Here is a 19,680-nt window from a genome sequence, read left to right as displayed (position 1 = left end):
TTCATTGTAGCACATTGTACCAAACCTTTGTCGTTTTCATTGTAGCACATTGTACCAAACCCTTTGTCGTTTTCATTGTAGCACATTGTACCAAACCTTTGTAGTTTTTATTGTAGCACATTGTACCAAACCCTTTGTAGTTTTTATTGTAGCACATTGTACCAAACCCTTTGTCGTTTTTATTGTAGCACATTGTACCAAACCCTTTGTCGTTTTCATTGTAGCACATTGTACCAAACCCTTTTTCGTTTTTATTGTAGCACATTGTACCAAACCCTTTGTCGTTTTCATTGTAGCACATTGTACCAAACCCTTTGTCGTTTTCATTGTAGCACATTGTACCAAACCCTTTTTCGTTTTCATTGTAGCACATTGTACCAAACCCTTTTTCGTTTTTATTGTAGCACATTGTACCAAACCCTTTGTCGTTTTCATTGTAGCACATTGTACAAAACCCTTTGTCGTTTTTATTGTAGCACATTGTACCAAACCCTTTGTCGTTTTCATTGTAGCACATTGTACCAAACCCTTTTTCGTTTTTATTGTAGCACATTGTACCAAACCCTTTGTCGTTTTCATTGTAGCACATTGTACCAAACCCTTTGTCGTTTTCATTGTAGCACATTGTACCAAACCCTTTGTCGTTTTCATTGTAGCACATTGTACCAAACCCTTTGTCGTTTTCATTGTAGCACATTGTACCAAACCCTTTGTCGTTTTCATTGTAGCACATTGTACCAAACCCTTTTTCGTTTTCATTGTAGCACATTGTACCAAACCCTTTGTCGTTTTTATTGTAGCACATTGTACCAAACCTTTTGTAGTTTTTTATTGTAGCACATTGTACCAAACCCTTTGTAGTTTTTATTGTAGCACATTGTACCAAACCCTTTGTCGTTTTTATTGTAGCACATTGTACCAAACCCTTTGTCGTTTTTATTGTAGCACATTGTACCAAACCCTTTGTCGTTTTTATTGTAGCACATTGTACCAAACCTTTTGTAGTTTTTATGGTAGCACATTGTACCAAACCTTTTGTAGTTTTTATGGTAGCACATTGTACCAAACCTTTTGTATTTTTTATGGTAGCACATTGTACCAAACCCTTTGTCGTTTTCATTGTAGCACATTGTACCAAACCCTTTGTCGATTTTATTGTAGCACATTGTACCAAACCCTTTGTCGTTTTCATTGTAGCACATTGTACCAAACCCTTTGTCGTTTTTATTGTAGCACATTGTACCAAACCCTTTGTCGTTTTTATTGTAGCACATTGTACCAAACCCTTTGTCGTTTTCATTGTAGCACATTGTACCAAACCCTTTGTCGTTTTTATTGTAGCACATTGTACCAAACCCTTTGTCGTTTTTATTGTAGCACATTGTACCAAACCTTTTGTAGTTTTTTATTGTAGCACATTGTACCAAACCCTTTGTCGTTTTTATGGTAGCACATTGTACCAAACCCTTTGTCGTTTTTATTGTAGCACATTGTACCAAACCTTTTGTAGTTTTTTATTGTAGCACATTGTACCAAACCCTTTGTAGTTTTTATGGTAGCACATTGTACCAAACCTTTTGTAGTTTTTATTGTAGCACATTGTACCAAACCCTTTGTCGTTTTTATTGTAGCACATTGTACCAAACCCTTTGTCGTTTTTTTTGTAGCACATTGTACCAAACCCTTTGTCGTTTTTATGGTAGCACATTGTACCAAACCCTTTGTCGTTTTTATGGTAGCACATTGTACCAAACCCTTTGTAGTTTTTATTGTAGCACATTGTATTAAACCTTTTGTAGTTTTTATTGTAGCACATTGTACCAAACCCTTTGTCGTTTTTATGGTAGCACATTGTACCAAACCCTTTGTAGTTTTTATTGTAGCACATTGTACCAAACCCTTTGTAGTTTTTATTGTAGCACATTGTACCAAACCTTTTGTAGTTTTTATTGTAGCACATTGTACCAAACCCTTTGTAGTTTTTATGGTAGCACATTGTACCAAACCCTTTGTCGTTTTTATTGTAGCACATTGTACCAAACCCTTTGTCGTTTTTATGGTAGCACATTGTACCAAACCCTTTGTCGTTTTTATTGTAGCACATTGTACCAAACCCTTTGTCGTTTTTATTGTAGCACATTGTACCAAACCCTTTGTCGTTTTTATGGTAGCACATTGTACCAAACCCTTTGTCGTTTTTATTGTTATATTTGAATGTTTCATTTTTAATTTATTTCTCAGACTGAATTCAAACCCTGTCTCTACGTAACCGACTTTTGGTTTAGTCGGAGATTGGAGAGAAACAAAACGGAGAGTAACTTTCATAGCTTATCGTGTTTTCTGGCATTTTTATAATTTTGACAAATAGCACTCTGAAAGTGTTAGAATAAAAAAAGTGCAAATACTAGATGAAAGTCTATGAACAGGTGTAAAGCCATTTCAACACCTTTTTGTACGAATTACGTCACATGTAATTGCATGCCGCGGTTATCGGAAAGATGACGATGTTTCTCACGCAGCTAACGTAAGCTGAGGTTAGTTCAAAGGTTTGTGGTTATCATAATGCTATTGAGGAATGTTGATTCAATTATTATGAAGATCTTTACAGGTACTACCAATAGGTGGAATTGGGGTTCGCTGAATTATCTTAGCACATTAGTAACAGGTTTTATACATTTTAAGCGATGTCTCTGTTAATGATCATGTTGAGATACGTAATAAAAGCGGTTAAAACATACTCCGATTCATTCGGAACTCCTCGGCCATTTTTATCGAAAACAACTTTGGATGTATGCCGGTACATCAGTTGAAGAAGTTCGTATTTTTTTAAATTACATCATCAATCAAGTAAAGTGTTTTAGCTTGTATTTTTTTAAGTTTAAATTGATTGCCAGTGAAGTGTTTTATTACAAACATAACTAAGATTCCCAAGAGTTAGGTCAATAAGTTTAACTGCTAAATTGAAAAAAACGTGATCTACTTGCAGCGGACTTAAACATACCAATTTCTGAGTATGTAAACCGTCCAAATACATCCGAGCTTGTTTTCGATAAAAATGGTGGAGGCGTTCCGAATGACTCCGATCACCACCAATTACATGTGTAGTACCTGAATCACCGACGACAAACGATATAACTATGTCTATGGTTTTAGTATTATGCTTTTAGTTATTCAACTACTCTTGTACAACAATGGAAAACATTATGGACAAGCCCAGCAGTCAAAATAGTTACTTCTACATGTAACGGGTTTAAGACCTACGGGCACACGGCGCACGCCCCTCTAGAATTATTCAAGCTTACTTTTTATGCCAATATCCGAGAGACAAACTAAAAAAATGCAATTGAATGCATTATTGCATACAAACTGCCTATATATTTTCCTGAGAAGGGGCGTACTTTATTACTTTATGAGTGGCACTTAAAAAGTGCGCCCCCTCTTACAACACATCCTGAAACCAGCCCTGATAACCATGGCCTTATTTAAATACACATGCACCAAATTAATTCGGTCAGATGTGTCTTCCTTCAGAATCTGACTTAATCTCCAACTGATCGGCGCTTACCGTTTTTTAAACACACCGAAACATATGTTGTACTTTGTGATATCAGAAAATGCATTTACTAGAACTAAAGCTAACATTGTATCGTGTTTAATAATTACGTTATAATTCATGTATCAGCCTTTTTAAAATGAATATGGAAATCTAAAAGTATTTAATAAATCGTACGTTTGGATTGGTTTGATTTATTAGTCAAGCATTAAACGTTCTGTTTATCCTTTGGATACCACAACGGTCCCATCACTTTAAGCGCTTCTAGGAAAATTTGCAAAATCGCTGTCGAGCGTTCATACTGCATGATCGAACGAAACACAAGAAGTAAGCCTTATATATACATTTTCCTTTTTCTATACTTTATTTCCTCGATAGAAGCGTTTGCGAACAAGATTTCAAGAACAATTTGATACGTGTTTTACATATGCATGACCCTTCTAAATAGATCGCGAAAAGTCGACAGGTTTGAGCAAACTGAACGAAAACTGTATCGTACAGAAACTCAAAATAGCGAATGTAAATATACTATATTGTGCGTCGCCAGTTCTCATTGTAGGTGAGGTCATTATAGAGCACATTCTACATACATAATAACAAGTTTGACTGAGATTGTTAATTAACAGCAATGTACTTCTTGGTGCCAAATTTGCTATTTTATGCAGTCATCTATTTGCTAAAATCATTAATTGACGTTTTTCACTTTTTCATGGGGCAGATTTTAGTTTAAATTCCTTTATTTTTCATTGATTTTGAAACAAAGTATTACAGCAGTATATAATTATCACTCACGTTGGCACGATGTAACGAGACACTGGTCTTTTGTTGTGGAGCCCTATCCGTAGGAAAACAACTTCTTCGGCTTAGTGACCACAAACCAAACTCTCTAAGCTGAACAAGTGGGTTTCTTCCGGGTACTCCGGTATCCGGACTGTTATAACTCTATGAAGACAATTTGTTTTAAGATGTTTTTATGAATTATACATTTCTACAGTTTATTTTGAGTTAACGATTCGTTAAAGAAAATTAGTTTCCTTAATTTCCTTAAAAACTGCTCTTTAAAACATATAAAAATACGAGTAGGTAAATAAACGACTGTTTTTATAATAAAAACACTTGACACCAATGTCATTTTGATGTTCCAAGAGTATCAGAAAGTATTTAACTACACGTGTAGAATGGCGGATGAAACCGGAAACAATGTTTATTTTACGCAAGTAAAACATTTCATTTGAATAAATTTATTTCATGTATATACAAATACCTATCATTTATTTACAAATAATAAATAATGATGTTAAAAATATTTACATAAATACATTAACCATATGGCGAAACAAGTATTTAAATAGCTCAGTAAAGAGATACTATTTCAAAAGATGATACACTTTTCTATAAAAATACAAATGTTTAAGTATGTACAGGGCGTTACTAGTACATTGCATTAATTGCTAGTAAAATTTGTTTTGTTCAAGTATTTGTGTATTTGTATCAAAGTATAGCTTATATTCCATCCTATGTGAAACGAAATTGTTCGACTCTAAATTACTATACTCTATCAAGTGTTTATCATATCAACCCATTAAAATGTCTCCGGAATTGCGCTTCAAGTCTATCACGTAGGAGGCTTCCATCATTAATCTGCCCTTATCTGAAGTGTTGAAAGCGCTGCTTTCTTTCAGTTTCGATAACGAAGCAAGTTCTGGCTCCTGGCAATATTTATGTCCTCACATTCATTTCTCAGAGCGCTTTTTGCAAGGCAAGAACTCTACAGGTTGCATGTATCTGTTGTTCCCTTTCCAACGCCAACGGACGTGTGAACCCATTTTCAAACACCTATCAAACTGGACACAAAATGGTTTAATAAATGCCTTTCACATTCTTCTTTCATTGACTCATTTTCCGTGATCTTTGAATTTTAACTTATTTTTTTATACGATCGGATTTTTCAAATTTAATTTATAAATCTCTTATCATAATTCAATTTGCCGTAGACGAAAATTCTTATCAAATCAGTTTAGGATTTCAAAACCAGTCTGGTATTTGATTGCAGAGTTTTGGTCTTTGTTTTCTTGATAATTTTCCTGAGCTGTTTCGAGACCAGTCGTAGGCGATCGTTCCAGAGCTTGAGGTTTTTCTTGGTATTATTGATGTATTCTATCTGGTACTCATAGGGTTTATCAAGCCAATCGCGTCTCATGGTGTGTACTCGGGTGATGGTCTTCTTCAGTTCCTTTAATGTCTGGTTTTCAAGCAGACAGTACTTCCTGTAATCGTTAGTAGAGCGACACTGAAAAGATAGAGAATAATTATATCAGTCTAACAAAATGAAAATTAACTAGAACACCACAAGCATATATATGGCGACTTTGGATTTGAATGTTTTGCAAAAAAACACACGATAGGTAGTGACCCATGATGACATATAAACACCAAGACAACAATTTATCTTTGATAAACAGCCGGTTCTTGTCCATGAAATTCATACACACAATCTACTAGTGACGTTTGTTATATACAGTTAATATTCATGAATGTATAACACACGCTGACATTTATCGATTAAAGTAGAAAACAAGTAATTTTAGACACCGAAAAGCAGCGAGATGAGACCAAATCGCACACTCATTAAGATAAAGATATAAAAGACGCCAGGACAGACGTTCTAACGAGAGCATCGCTTAGTCAACGCTTTTTGTTATGTTTCAGTCGAAAAGCGGGCATGAATTGAAAATTGCTATACTACTTTGTATTTTCTCTTTTAACAAGTGTAAGATTCATTTGAATATCTTGAACTGTTTTTGAGTTGTGGCACAGGTTAAGGTTTTTGCGCACCGACGACGCATTTGCCGCAGAAAACGACGACGACAATGGAACCAACGCTATGACAATACCTCGACTTTTTCATTGAAAAGCAGACGATCTAAAATGAGTTACATGCAAGTTGTGTTTAAGTTATCCGAACATCGTATATCAAGGAACTAAACACTGTGTAAAACGTCAACATAGAGGAAAAGGGATAAAAGGAACATTGAAGTAATCAAAGATAGTAAAACATAAATGAACTGAATTTGAATTAAATATGTGATTTTTTGGAATGATAAAGTGTCACTGCAATTGCTTTTTGAAAACAAGAAACTTTAGATAAGGCTGTCTTATATTTATTGAGACGATAGATTGACAGTAATTGAAATTGCAGCTACAACTATTGTCCACTTCGGACACCTCCTACCATCAACTGCAGCGCTTTTATAGCATCGCTTATGAATAATTCCAAAAGACCACAAAACTACGGAAACACAATCCAATCCTATACTTACAAACTTTCTGTATCGCTTGTTGGAGTTGTACATGCGTTTTGCGCGCACCTGTACCAGGGCAATCTGCTTCCATGCGCCACTTTTCTGCTCATCTGTAACCGACGTAAGCGCAACTGTAAATTTAAATTAAATCAATGCACTTATATTTTCAACTTTCAAATAACTTATAAACTATGTCCATCAATGGTACTTGATGATAACTAAATACGACTGTATTATTATACCGTTACCATTATTTTGTCTATATTTCACCAAAAAGATATGTCCATGAAAATCTTCATACCTCGACTTATTTGAACATGATATTGATCCCTAATAAAAGAGCCACTTTTGAGAAGCCCGTTTTAAAATATTTCTGGCGCGCAAATTAACTCCTAAGTTAAAATAAAGTGCTATGTGGAACGACAGTGCTATGTGCGAGGACACTTCCAGTAGCAGAACTTTTATATATGTTTTACGATAATATGAAGAAAAATACTTGGGCAAGCTCACTAGTCGAAAAAAAAACCTGACAAAGTTATACTGGATTCACAATTGCTTTATCATGATTTAACAATCAATCTGCGTGTATATACCACGTGATGAATTGCGTCATAAGCCTTTTTACAAAACAGCAGCCTGATGGAGCACTGTCAAAACATTTTTTTGGAAACAGGTTTGTCGAAGTGTTTGAGGAAACTAATCACCTAATTAAAATCCGGTAATAAAACGAAGGTGGGGTTCTTTAAGCAGCATAGACTGCCCATTGTTTGATTTGAAGTAATGAAGAAAAAGAAAACTTATCTCTGTTTAAAGTCTTTATTCGAAGCAAAATGTTGCCTTCCTGCGTGGCATTTATCAGGTCATTTATCATGTGGTTTACACGAATAGACAATGGCGTCACAAAATGGGCCAAAACAAAAAAAGTCTATTATATATATAATAGAAGTTGCAAACACTGTATGACAGAGACTTTTTACCACGCATGGGGAAGAAACCCTAGCCGTTTTTGTCAGTTTTGAGGAAAAACTCCGCTTCGGAACAAATGGATTAAAATATCAATAAAAACATCACTCGAAAAACATAATTTAATTGATGGAGAGGTTCTCAATAGTTTTGGAAAATGTGGAATCGAAAATGCTATTTTGGGGAAAACAGGGTGTGGCCCTTCGGGAAGTAGCCGTGTATCGGCTACGGGAAAGAAGAGTGAAAAGGCAATGACTTACTTGCTATAGGCATCATAGGTCCGACCTCATACGCTTTAAAGGAGTATTTAAGATGCGAATGTCTCACCCCCTGATCGAGCTCTTTTCTGATCTGAAAAGGAAATGTTTAAATGATGTAATATAATGATTTAAAATTTCGTTCCCTTAAAATGTATTGAAATAGTTATACATATTTCGAACTGATTGTTAAATACTGACACGTATATTGTATTGATTACAGTTGTACAGCAAATCACAAACAAAACACCGAGTCATTGTTATTTATTTATTTGAAAACAATTGTGAAAAAGTTATATTAATTTATGCTAAGTAACTCTCGTACGAACTATGTTGCGCGAGTGTTGTCTTGTTTTGTTGGGGAAACCGTAGTTTCTTCATAGGTAAGAAACATTTTCATTTTTGTTTTCTATATATTATTGAACAGGCCCCGACCCTTCAAGCCCATAATAACGAGATTTAGCTATATCACTATGTTTGTTTTGGTATATGTTTGTTATATTTACATGTGTAAGATGTTTAGGACTATGAATGGAAATTACCTTATTGATAATCACGATAAACTAGTTTGTAATAAGTAATTTTAAGATTTAGGAAGAAATGTGGATTAAAATAATAACCGCTAAAACATGATGAGCGTAAGATCTTGAGAGAAATCGAGACCGGAACTAAACTGAGTTTGAACCTTAGATAAAGTTTTTTTTTGGACACGCTTTATATAAGAGTTCCCTAAAGTATTAAACACCTAACTTGACGCCCGGTTTTTTGGAAGTACTCGTACATCTCATCCTACAATGAAACTTTTGTTTAGAATAGGAAAGAAAAGATGGATGTTTCAGCGCCGAAGTCCAAAGGTTTACTAACAATCGCCGCCAAAAAAACTATAATTGGTCTGCGAATTTTTCCTGCTATACATTGATATGTCAAAGCCAAACTACTCTACTGATTATCTTTTTCGAAAGAACGAAAATATATGATATATCATTTATCATATTATCATATTATATTTAGGATAAGTTTGTTTACCCTATCCATATGATTCTCTGCTTCCTCCACATACTGCGCTGCTTCAAAAGTCGCAAACCCACTTCGGAAAACTTTAGTCTCAAATACTTTGTCAGCAGTTGAAAGACGGACGACCTGTCGATTATAAGAGGATTTAGTTCTTAAAATGATGGTAATAATAATTATCATTTAAGACAAATAGTCTTATACCGATAACAAAACACATAATATAACATCATACAACAAAATGCAAATACCTTGATCTTGGTAGGTTGGTTGACCGTCATGGCAAAGTTCAATATCAACGTAGACAGGTCCTTACTGTAATACTCTTGCCTAGCCAGACGGGCCTCCTGCTGGGACTTAAAACTCAACACAACCAGGATAACCTCCTCTGTCCCAATTGCTGGAAGTGAACGTACGAACAGGTAAATCACAAAATCCTATGGAAATTGCATATATTGGTAACAAAAGTATGTTTCTTTTCGGTTTCCTGATCTACGTGCTATTTAAGTGGCACTCGTCCATACTTTTGTATACACGGCTTTTCGTAATCTTTTATGATACATTCTCCTTAGTTTTTTTTGCGCGGAAAAGACGCGGTAAAGAACGAAGCCAATATGATGACAGTTTGCAGGGTGAAAACTGATATTAAGACATAACCTTAGTAAACAATGTCCCTACCTAACCTGTATATTTTAGCAAAGTCAGTGGAAATCTTCTTTTTTCGAAGGGGGGGGGGGGGTTATATTTTAGTTTCGTGTTTAATTTATATTGCAAAGACATTAATACGAGTTCATTGACATTTCTTATATTTCAGACACGGTTTTATGGTTGATCTTGAATAGCAAAAACAACTCATAATTGTATAAGTTTTTTTCTAATGCGAATTTTCGTATATTACCAAACAACAACCATTTGTATAGAACACCCTGTGTCACAAGAACATTGTATTATCTTTGTTCATAAGCATACCTATTGCTCTGGTGTAATAACTGTTAATGAAGTAGTGGGTGTACTCGTCTGGGATTCCCAGACCCGCTGATGGGTGAAGGGTCTTCACACGAGGCCTGTAGTGGTCCATGTTCAACAGCACAAGATTCCTCGAAGAAAACGATACTTTGCCAGCAATTTCGTTCTGAAAAAAATGAAGGTAAATCAAAAGTTACAAAATAATATGTCATATACAAACTACTTGTCGATTAAGCATATGTTTAAATGACAATTAATGCACTTGTAGGAAATACTTTCAAAAGTACACGCCTTGGTTATAAAATCTTCCGTAGAAAAGAAGTTTTAATTAAAGATGAAGTGATTGTACGCTGCCGGTAGTGCGAAGTCAACTCAAATAACATTATCTATTTGTATTTATACGCCTCTTGGGTTGAACTTGTTCTCTCTGAATTAGTTTCTCTGAATCCTTGCATATTTCGTGGTTACATCATTAATATCATGCTTTTGCACCAGGAGACTTTAACGAGATTATGGACATCCCTACGGATTCGATTATAAAGGTCAGAGAGTGAGCGTCTTAGCGCAATTGTCAATATCATCGAGTGAGTACATTCATCATAAGTCGCATTATCGTACCAATATGGGCATTGAATCGTACGAACTCACGCAAACTCGTGTATTGACCCCAATAGTACCAAGTTCTAACAATATCGTGCATTTTCGTATATGCAAGTGTCTAGCCCTACTGTCGAAGAAGCTCGTGCAAACTCATAAAATTCTCGTTTCGATGGACCCCAAATTAGGAAGTTAAAAAACACGTTGGAACACCGAAACAAATCGTTTTCGGCGACTGAATTCCCTTTCAGCGATAAAGCGACTAAGTGCGGTATAATGCAAGTTAAGCATTTGCACCAAAGGTTGTTGACATGATCGATTCGGGCATACATGTTTTATTTGTAACTATATCGTTTTGATGCACGAATTATTGACAACGATTTGGCCCATCGTATGTGAGCAATGTCAGCCGATAGGAACGAACTAGCGTTTCCGGCGGTAGAAGCGAGTATCAGCGTGCCTCCTAGTACATCGGGCTAAGACCATGCAACGCGACACCGACGAAATCCCAAATACTTATGGTGATGGTAAAACGCATTCATATTGTACAAGGGCCTATATAAATGGCCTTAGAAAGCACAGGGTGATCGCGGTATCACGCTACTGCATTACTTAAGAGCGCAATGGTCATGATATGTACTTACACTGACACAGTCCCCATTTGCGAGCAATCCGAAATAGTGCGCAGCCTTTGCATCACACAGACCTAGTTTATCCATGAGCTGTTCTGGGTTGTCCACCACCATCTTAAAAGCCGTTTCCGCAGGTTTCCGCTTCAGATCAACATCACCAGGGCGGTTTGGGTACATGCTGAAAATCACACGGCGTATGAGATCTATGGGGCAACGTTATTACAGCTACATCGGCAGAAATAATTTTCGATAGCTTCGCTTCAAAATGCGGAAGCTGCATTTTTTTGTTTCGGAATTTTTACATTACTTAAATCATAAAGACGAGCTGCATCTGACTGCAAATGCCGAGTAAATAGTCCAATGATAAAATGTTGTTATATCGTGTGATCAAAATGTCGAGCAATGATTGGACATCTCACAAAAAAGCAAACCTTCAGAAATTGTAACTACAAAATTGTAACTTCGGCATTTAAAAAAATGTGTAATGAAATTACTACGATTCAAAACTAAAACGTTGCTACCGAGGTCATGAGATTTTGTAGCTTCGACATTTGGAAGTGAGACCATCGGATTGTAAATAGCAGGGTCTTTTCTAAGCATTTTTCGCGTTTTGGGAACAAGCATGTTTACCTAAATGGGCGATATTTTATCGATGATTATTGGATTTGGGTCTCAAATTGTAGAAGTGAATGAACATAGTTAAAAAAATTCAAATGTTCGTTTGGAATTAGGTCAGAATAGCTGATCGTCGAATGTCAAGAAAAGTCCAACTACCTTATATCGAGTGGAAGTGTTATAAAAATGAAACGACGTTGCCGCAAACGAAAGACGCCTACTTCATGACGGTCACACGCTAATTGTTATACATTTTCAATGAACATAAAATAATTTAGACTAAAACTGTTACCGCTTAAAATTGATATGCTTTCGTCAGCCCCAAAGTTCGATACACCCAAACGGGCTTGAAGGAATGAGAACAACATAAAAAAGGAATGGCTATCATTTGACAGAATATCTTCCGGCATATAAACTAACTAGAATTCTGCGAATTGGATGTGTCGCCTATATTTTCTTAGTAGAGATAACTATGACCTTGGAACTTGACCTACTGTACACCAGCCCAAGGGGGATCACCTACTGAACATTTTTAATGTTTATACCAAGTTTGAATAATCTATACCCGTTTCAAACTTCGGCCAAAAATGGCTTGGCTAGGGTTACACCCTTTTCATTAACAGGCAGGGTAGGTAGGCTTTTTTATTAGACTTTATATAAGAACGATAGTTTCCTCCTTGGCAAATGGTGTTAAAGTAAGCGTCTGTATAAAGCGTTAAAGGTTCTAAACTACATTTTAAAACAAACTTAAAAAGAAAAACAAATTGTTTTTTAACAACTGACTATAAAAACGGTTAAGGTCGACGCTTATTTAGTAGGTAGGGTCGGGTAAACCGTTCCAAATGTATTTTTATGGGCTTTATTGATCGGAAACAAATTTGTAACTCCGAAGACGACGCCGACGACCGACAAAGTAATCTATCTGTTTTTGCCATGCTTGGCAGGCGACACAAAAAGGCTGGTAAGCCATATTGCCGAACATTAGTTGACTTTAAACATTAAACGCGAAGTTGTGTAAAAAACGTTTTATAACAAAATAAAAACATTTACAACACACATACCATGGCTCCGGATAAGGTTTGAGTGAAGACTGCTGTATTATTCTACCAGGACACTGCCCCGGCAGCAGCTCGCGCTCAAACCGTCTCAGATACTCAAACGCATGCAATTCCAGTGTGTCATCTTGACACAGACAGCTGAAAACAACAAAATAATAAATTATATTTTCAAACGGAAAGTGTAAAAGCATGCGTTGCGCGAGATTTGATAAACTAGTTTAAGCCCCCGGTAGACTCGTGTTTTACTGAAATCGTGTTTCATTGACCGTTCATTTGTTATGAAGTGTTTATACGTTTATTCTCTGGCCCCGATTTCTCGAAACTTCCTAAGTCCCTTATAGCAGGATTAAGCTAAACTCACTATTTTAGGTTTACAATAAATTGCGTAATATTAACTTCTTTATGAGTTTTTATACTTTGGATAGGAATTATCATTACGAAAATCACATTAAACCATTTTTCAGTTATCAAGATTCAATTAAAGTACAGTATGTATTTTGGATAATTGAAATAAGCTACTTAAGCCTGTTAAGCTTAAAAAGTTTCGAGAAATTGGGGCCGGGTTCGTGGTCGTTCGGGCACTTGCCTTGTGCCTCTAAACATGGCATATCTTTGAAAAATAGACTACTAGGCTTCTCCCGGTAGTTTTTAGACTATCTGCGCATGCGCGCAGGTAGTCTTAAGGAAGACCGCAAACTCCGAAGAACTACTTCTATTCATGTCGTTTTAACCCATTTTTTGTGTCAATGCGCTCTCCTCCGAGTATGAAATCGTACTAGTTCGGCATTTTCCGCGCAACCGAATATGAGTTGTCCCTAGTTCGGTAATTTCCGCGTTGCACCGAGTTGAATACCGATAATCTATTTTTATCATTTAAGTGTTGTGAGTGTGGGTCAGAACCAACCGCTCGGTGATGCGTCGGTTTTACAACCCATTTTATGAGAATGGTGCACGAGCCCGGTAAAGCTTGAAACATGCAAAGATTAATTGGATAACATGCTGGTTACAGTTACAGATATGTGTGAAGTTATTTACATAAAACGCTGATGACAGACATTGGAATTCATGAAATCTGCAATGCTGGATCCAAGGTATGTAATAGCTGAACATAGATGCACGATCACAGGTGGGTATTATTGTAATTGGCATCCTGACAATCATTTAACTTGCACTCACAGCTACGAGTAATTAATAAGGAACACAACACAGGAACATCGTTACGCAGAAAGAAAAAAATATGTTTGGTTTAAATGAACAGGCTCAAAGAACAGATGGTGTGTTAATCTATTCCCGTGGTTTTATTTGCTTAAAACTCGGGCATTTCGGTACACAATATATCAGTGGTTAAAATATAGGTTAGCCACATTGATAACTGATTTCAAGTCATTACGACTCATCATCAATCATATTTATAGCTCACAACCACACATTATGTGGAGTGCCGAGCGTAATCAAGGAAATTACTCAGCAGTGATTACTTAGTTTAAACTTATCAATTCTAAATCGATGTAAAACATGTTATTACAACATTCAGTTAGACATATTCGTTAGAGTCACGTCAGGGTGTGGTATTGGGCTGTGGGACAAACTTGGAATAATCGGAAGGGACCCACTTGTCCGACTTGAAGACAACAAACCAAGCTCACACTCGTACAGGCCGGAAATCGACCCTGAGACGCCTCGATGAGATGCGTGTGCTATGCGGGCAACCAGGAGTGGTATTAATTACCATTAATGCAACCATCAGTCTGTTTTTACCATTTGAACATCCAAATGTTTCCTCTGAATATAAGACCGAACGGGACGCTTGTCTGTCACACCATAATTCATTTCTTCTATGATCCATATTGATAAATTTAATGATAGCCTGAAAGCATTTGCCAAACATTGAGACATAATTATTAAGTTTCTGATAATAGCGTGTGCGCTAGGGCAATCCATCTCGCGATATAACCATGATCTTTTGTACTTAAGTACCTTTTATACGTATTCATTGGTTCTTAGGAATGCTTCCAATCGAAGATACCCCTGCGGGCCTTTTCATAAAAATACTCGAAATTTCGTACTTAGAAAAGATTTTCAACAATAGCACTGTGGGCCCGCATCCATAAAACATTTTAAGTCATTTCTAAACTTAAGTCGATTTCCCGAATTGTTAAAATTAAAGTTCATGATTTTTACCATTCAATTATGTATTTTACACGAAACATAATGAAAACGAAGTATAATGAAAACGAAGTATAATGAAAACGAAGTATTTTAGATATAGTAAGGTTATTGTTTCGTATGACTAGTGAGAAACTTCACATAGGAAAACGACCGAAGTTAGGAAATGATTTGAGATGTTTTATGGAAACCCGTCTAAAGTTGTTGAAAGCTTTCCTAAGTACAAACCCACCCATTATCCATGTGTTAATTAATGCCCTCATTTAAAGATACTCTTGAAGATGGTAATTAAATACATATGCAAAACCAAGGTTATCTTTTAGCCCATCAATATTCAACAGAGCGGACAAACCCCGTTTCGTCTTATTTTAGGAGAATAAACGAAACAAACAGAATGAAAGCTCATCCGAGTTTGCTTCTATTTAACATAGATTGGGTGTACATGGTTTTGTCGTTTTGGAGAACAGATTTATCAAGACGAAGTATCTCATAATTTGTATTAAAGTGAACAAACCTCCCGCCATATTTTAACAACATTATACATGCCTTTTAATGATATGAAAATATTAGCAATTTAAATACATTCGTAACACTAAGTCTGATAGATTCAGAAAACGAATGGGAACATGCAATGTTGATCCACTGAACTTTTGTTATTTGCGTCACAATCAGAATTAAGCTTTATTTGCGTTACAACTTTCGTTACTGATTTGATGCATTTTCTAAATTACTTATATATCGCGATTGACGTGTCATATGTTACATGACCCATAACTGGAAATAAAATATACCTTATCCTATCTTACCGTTGAAACGCAATGTAGTAATAACGTAATACTTACTCTGCAATTAACGCAATCCAAAGACAACAATAGCTGATTCTATTCCACCTCATGTTTGATATGCAGGTTCGCTTAAGAAGTTCCAAACAACAGAGATACGTATCCTTTGAATCAGCTGCGTTCAACAGGTGGTGATGTATTTTCCGTATTATCTTATGATAAGCTTGCTTATCTAATCCTGGAGGGAGGCTAATCCACGTTTTGATTCAAGTCCAAAATATCCGCGCTACTGGAAATCACAAACTATGCTATTCACTTGTAAAAACGTCCGTCTTTATATTCGTATAGATGTGACGCTGGATCTGAAATAACAACAGCCAAAAAACATAAGTACAATAGTATTGAGGAAAACATATTAATATTAATGTGACGCTGGTTCCTAAATTAATACGCAAAAAACTTAAGTACAAATGTATTGAGGAATATCCGTTTTATTTATAAGATTAATGCGTACTGAGATCCGGGTACTTCATAACTGTAATATTACACAAATTAATTATTGCAAACTGTATTATAATACCCAAGACAATCGAAAGTGCGTTGTTTACAGTATTTTCATTATAAAATTTAATTGAATTTAGATCCAGTTTCCGACAAAGATTTTCTTTACTACGCATCTAACACGTCTTGAACCTTAAAATAAAATATATAAATTGATTTATTGAAAATGTCTCTGTTATCAAATGTTGGCACGAAAATGAAATTCTTACAGCAATTTACGGTATGCTGTTTTTACTTCGTTGCCAAATAGATTACACCCTACGCCAACGTCAAAAGTATGAACTGAAGTAACGCAAAGTATTTTATATAAAAAAAGTTTACTTAAAAATTATTATTTATTAATTTAGCTTATTTTGCAACGCCTTGAAACAAAGTAGGTATGAATCACAAAAAACATGACGATCTGGAAATGCTTAATACCTACGGCAAAAAAACAACTACCAACAACAAAATTATTTTGCATAAGTGTTCAAGACATAAACTGTTATTAAGTTCTGTAATACTTCGTTAGTTTAGTGTTCCTTTATATGCGATGCACTTCCATCGTTTTTGCTTGAGACAATAATTCCAAAATATCCCCCATAAATAGTTTAAGGATTAACACGGATACAAAAGCAACGTAATACACAAAAAAACAGTGCTTCACCTATTTCCATGACATGCACACCAATGAATAATTCCAAACACAGGATCCAAAGAAGTTGTAAGGATTGGCACAGATTTAGCGACGCAAGCCAGGTTAACTGATGTTCACCTTCAATATCTTTTTATTAGCACTATTATTTAATTCCAAAAAAAGTCCACCAAAGTCTTTTAAGGATTAACACAAATTAATCGAGATATCGCGAGCACACCGTTTTTTTTTTACCTAAATCAAACGTAAGCGCGCAAGAAAATGATTCCAAAAATATTCGCGCCAAAATATTTCCGCCCAATGTAAGTTCATACCCTGGTTGCTTGTTTATAATCAAATCAGCTGACAAGTTGCCAAATTCTCCTAATTTATTATGTCTAGAACGGAGTCTGTGCTACAGCGTGTTTATTGTTCAGATGGAAGATGTTCCAATCTAACTAATCAATTGATGTATCAATGCAATCGACCACTATTTTATCCACTGAGTTTATTGGATGAAAAGATCGTCTTAACTTTACTTCAGTGCTCTCTTATACACTTCATCTCTCTGATCGCGCAAGGTTTTTTACCGAAATTGATGCATTCTAATCTAAGTATCCTTCATATATGTAAAACAAAATCATACTTATATGTAAAACTATTAAACATTTATTTCTTCAATTTTTTTTACTTAATTTTATAAGTACCTGCCCAAACTTTAAGATCCAATTTAGAACAATATAAGTTTATTGAGTATTTTTGGAAACTGATCCCGTTGTTAACATCCAATTAAGCAAAAACTCGACTGACATTTAACATATAACAAAATAAAGTAATTACAAACCTTGTTTTATCTGGTCTCTATCAAATTAAACCTATGTACCAATAAGTTAAGCAAACATTCACCCTAAATGCACGTACGGACTAACATTTTAGGATTGGTCTCTGAACGATATACAGTATTGTTTATTTCTATTATTTCGCAATATGCATCAGCAATCCTGCTAACTGACATTTCTCATGCGAGTTGCTTTTTAAATGCAAATCATTTTGACATATAGTGTATAAGGGTGACATTTTCCCACTCATTTTTTCTCTACATTAAAGGCGAAGTAGCACTGTTCATAAATTTGAAACGTTATGACAAATGACAAATATGACTTTCTTAAATCATTTTAAAGGTAGATTAGACGATATTTTGAAAGAAGACGTGATAATGTCTTCTCTAAAATGATTTCTATGTAAGCTTAAATGATTCCCATGTAAGCTCGCTCATAACTGTTGAAACCATTGTAGTTTATCTCAACAATGGTTTGCGTGCGCTTAATTTGTTATGGTTATCTTTAAAACCGTCAATTTAGAGAATGAAATAAACCGCTGTTTTCGACATGACGACGAAAATGTACATTTCTGTAATATGTTAAGGGTTTATAAAAATTAACTTTAATAAAATGACCAGGAACCGGATTCCATGACCACCTTATATTAATCTTAAAAAAAACCTCACAACGTTTTAAAGCTATTAATCGTAGTGTTTTGATTGGACTGTAAACAATAATTAGCCAATAGACTGAATGGTCCTGGATGCATGCCTAAGGATAAGAAGTACATTGAATATGGCCCTTGTCCACTTTTTTTGGATCTAGACAGAGGGTTAATGTATATTTTTCATATTTCCTTTTCCCTGTACACGCCGCTTCAGGGTAAGGAATCACGTGACTTCAACGGGGTTCTCACATGGGTCGTCACGGGTCACAACTGATGTAAACAAACAAACAAATAAATGGCGTTGATTTCCAAACAACCATTTTGACAAAAAGGATATATAAATATTTTTTAGCCTATAAAATTTAAGAATATGCTAATTTCTGCTTCTACACGTGTGAACTATTTTAGATTCGATTGTATTTTAACGATGTAGTCCTAAGCCAAAATTTAAACCTGACGGAATTTTGTCGAACGATGCAACGCTGTATGTGCCGTGAAATTTTGGCTAAAGATTTCATCGTAAAAACTGACCCATGGTGACCCTTGTACGAAGGCAACTAAAGTCACATGATTCCGCATCCTGTTTAAGTCATTGTTGTGTTTTGTTGCAAAGTCTGAATTAAACTATAGATCGCTCGTAAACAGTTTGAAAATGGACTTAGTATCATTAATTAAGCTGTCCCTTTAACCTATAAGTCATAGGTGCTGTTAAAATAGTAGAGTCACTCGGTAAACGATGCGACTCATTTTCGCACACACTCGAAGGTACGGCTGTGATCGGTGTAACCTAATCTCTGACGATATACCTACATTAAAGGATCATTTGTAAAATGAGAAACGTAGATCAGAGAACGAATGAATACAGTCATTGTGTCATGTGTCGTGCCATTTATTGGCGAGTCATCTGGGTAAATTGTGTCATGAATACTTGGATTGTTCACATATACAATTATTACAGCAATGAGAAATATCTCTGTTAATAGGAATGTAAGTATGCCCGGGTGTCTAAAGGCAGGCTACTCTAGCTGACGCGGGTAAAGACGGGGGCGAATATGGCGCGCTCCCCCTTAAAATTTGTTCGAGTGTAACATATTATGTAAATATCCGAGAAATAAA

General features: G+C 35.6%; 1 protein-coding gene across 6 annotated transcripts; it reads right to left on the bottom strand.

Annotated features, from left to right (window-relative positions):
• Window positions 1-4,778: 4,778 nt before the first annotated feature.
• On the bottom strand, window positions 4,779-18,028 carry LOC128219604 (uncharacterized). Of its 6 annotated transcripts, none has more exons than XM_052927441.1 (10): window positions 17,921-18,028; window positions 15,963-16,264; window positions 12,958-13,092; window positions 11,294-11,459; window positions 10,056-10,218; window positions 9,338-9,486; window positions 9,102-9,215; window positions 8,079-8,169; window positions 6,874-6,986; window positions 4,779-5,843 (listed from the first exon to the last, which is right to left on the bottom strand). In XM_052927441.1, the coding sequence occupies exons 2-10, from the start codon at window positions 16,013-16,015 to the stop codon at window positions 5,571-5,573; spliced, it is 1,257 nt and encodes a 418-aa protein (XP_052783401.1). In that variant the 5' UTR covers window positions 16,016-16,264; window positions 17,921-18,028; the 3' UTR covers window positions 4,779-5,570. The 6 variants fall into 6 exon arrangements, with proteins under 6 accessions (XP_052783401.1, XP_052783405.1, XP_052783399.1 ...); XM_052927445.1 differs by lacking the exon at window positions 17,921-18,028 and adding an exon at window positions 17,110-17,429 and having other exon boundaries at window positions 6,874-6,965; XM_052927439.1 differs by lacking the exon at window positions 17,921-18,028 and adding an exon at window positions 17,110-17,424.
• Window positions 18,029-19,680: the final 1,652 nt, after the last annotated feature.

Source organism: Mya arenaria, chromosome 15, assembly GCF_026914265.1.
Source record: "Mya arenaria isolate MELC-2E11 chromosome 15, ASM2691426v1".
Classification (NCBI taxonomy): Eukaryota; Metazoa; Mollusca; class Bivalvia; order Myida; family Myidae; genus Mya; species Mya arenaria.
The sequence above is the reverse complement of the archived record's forward strand: the minus strand, read 5'-3'. Positions and strand labels throughout refer to the sequence as shown.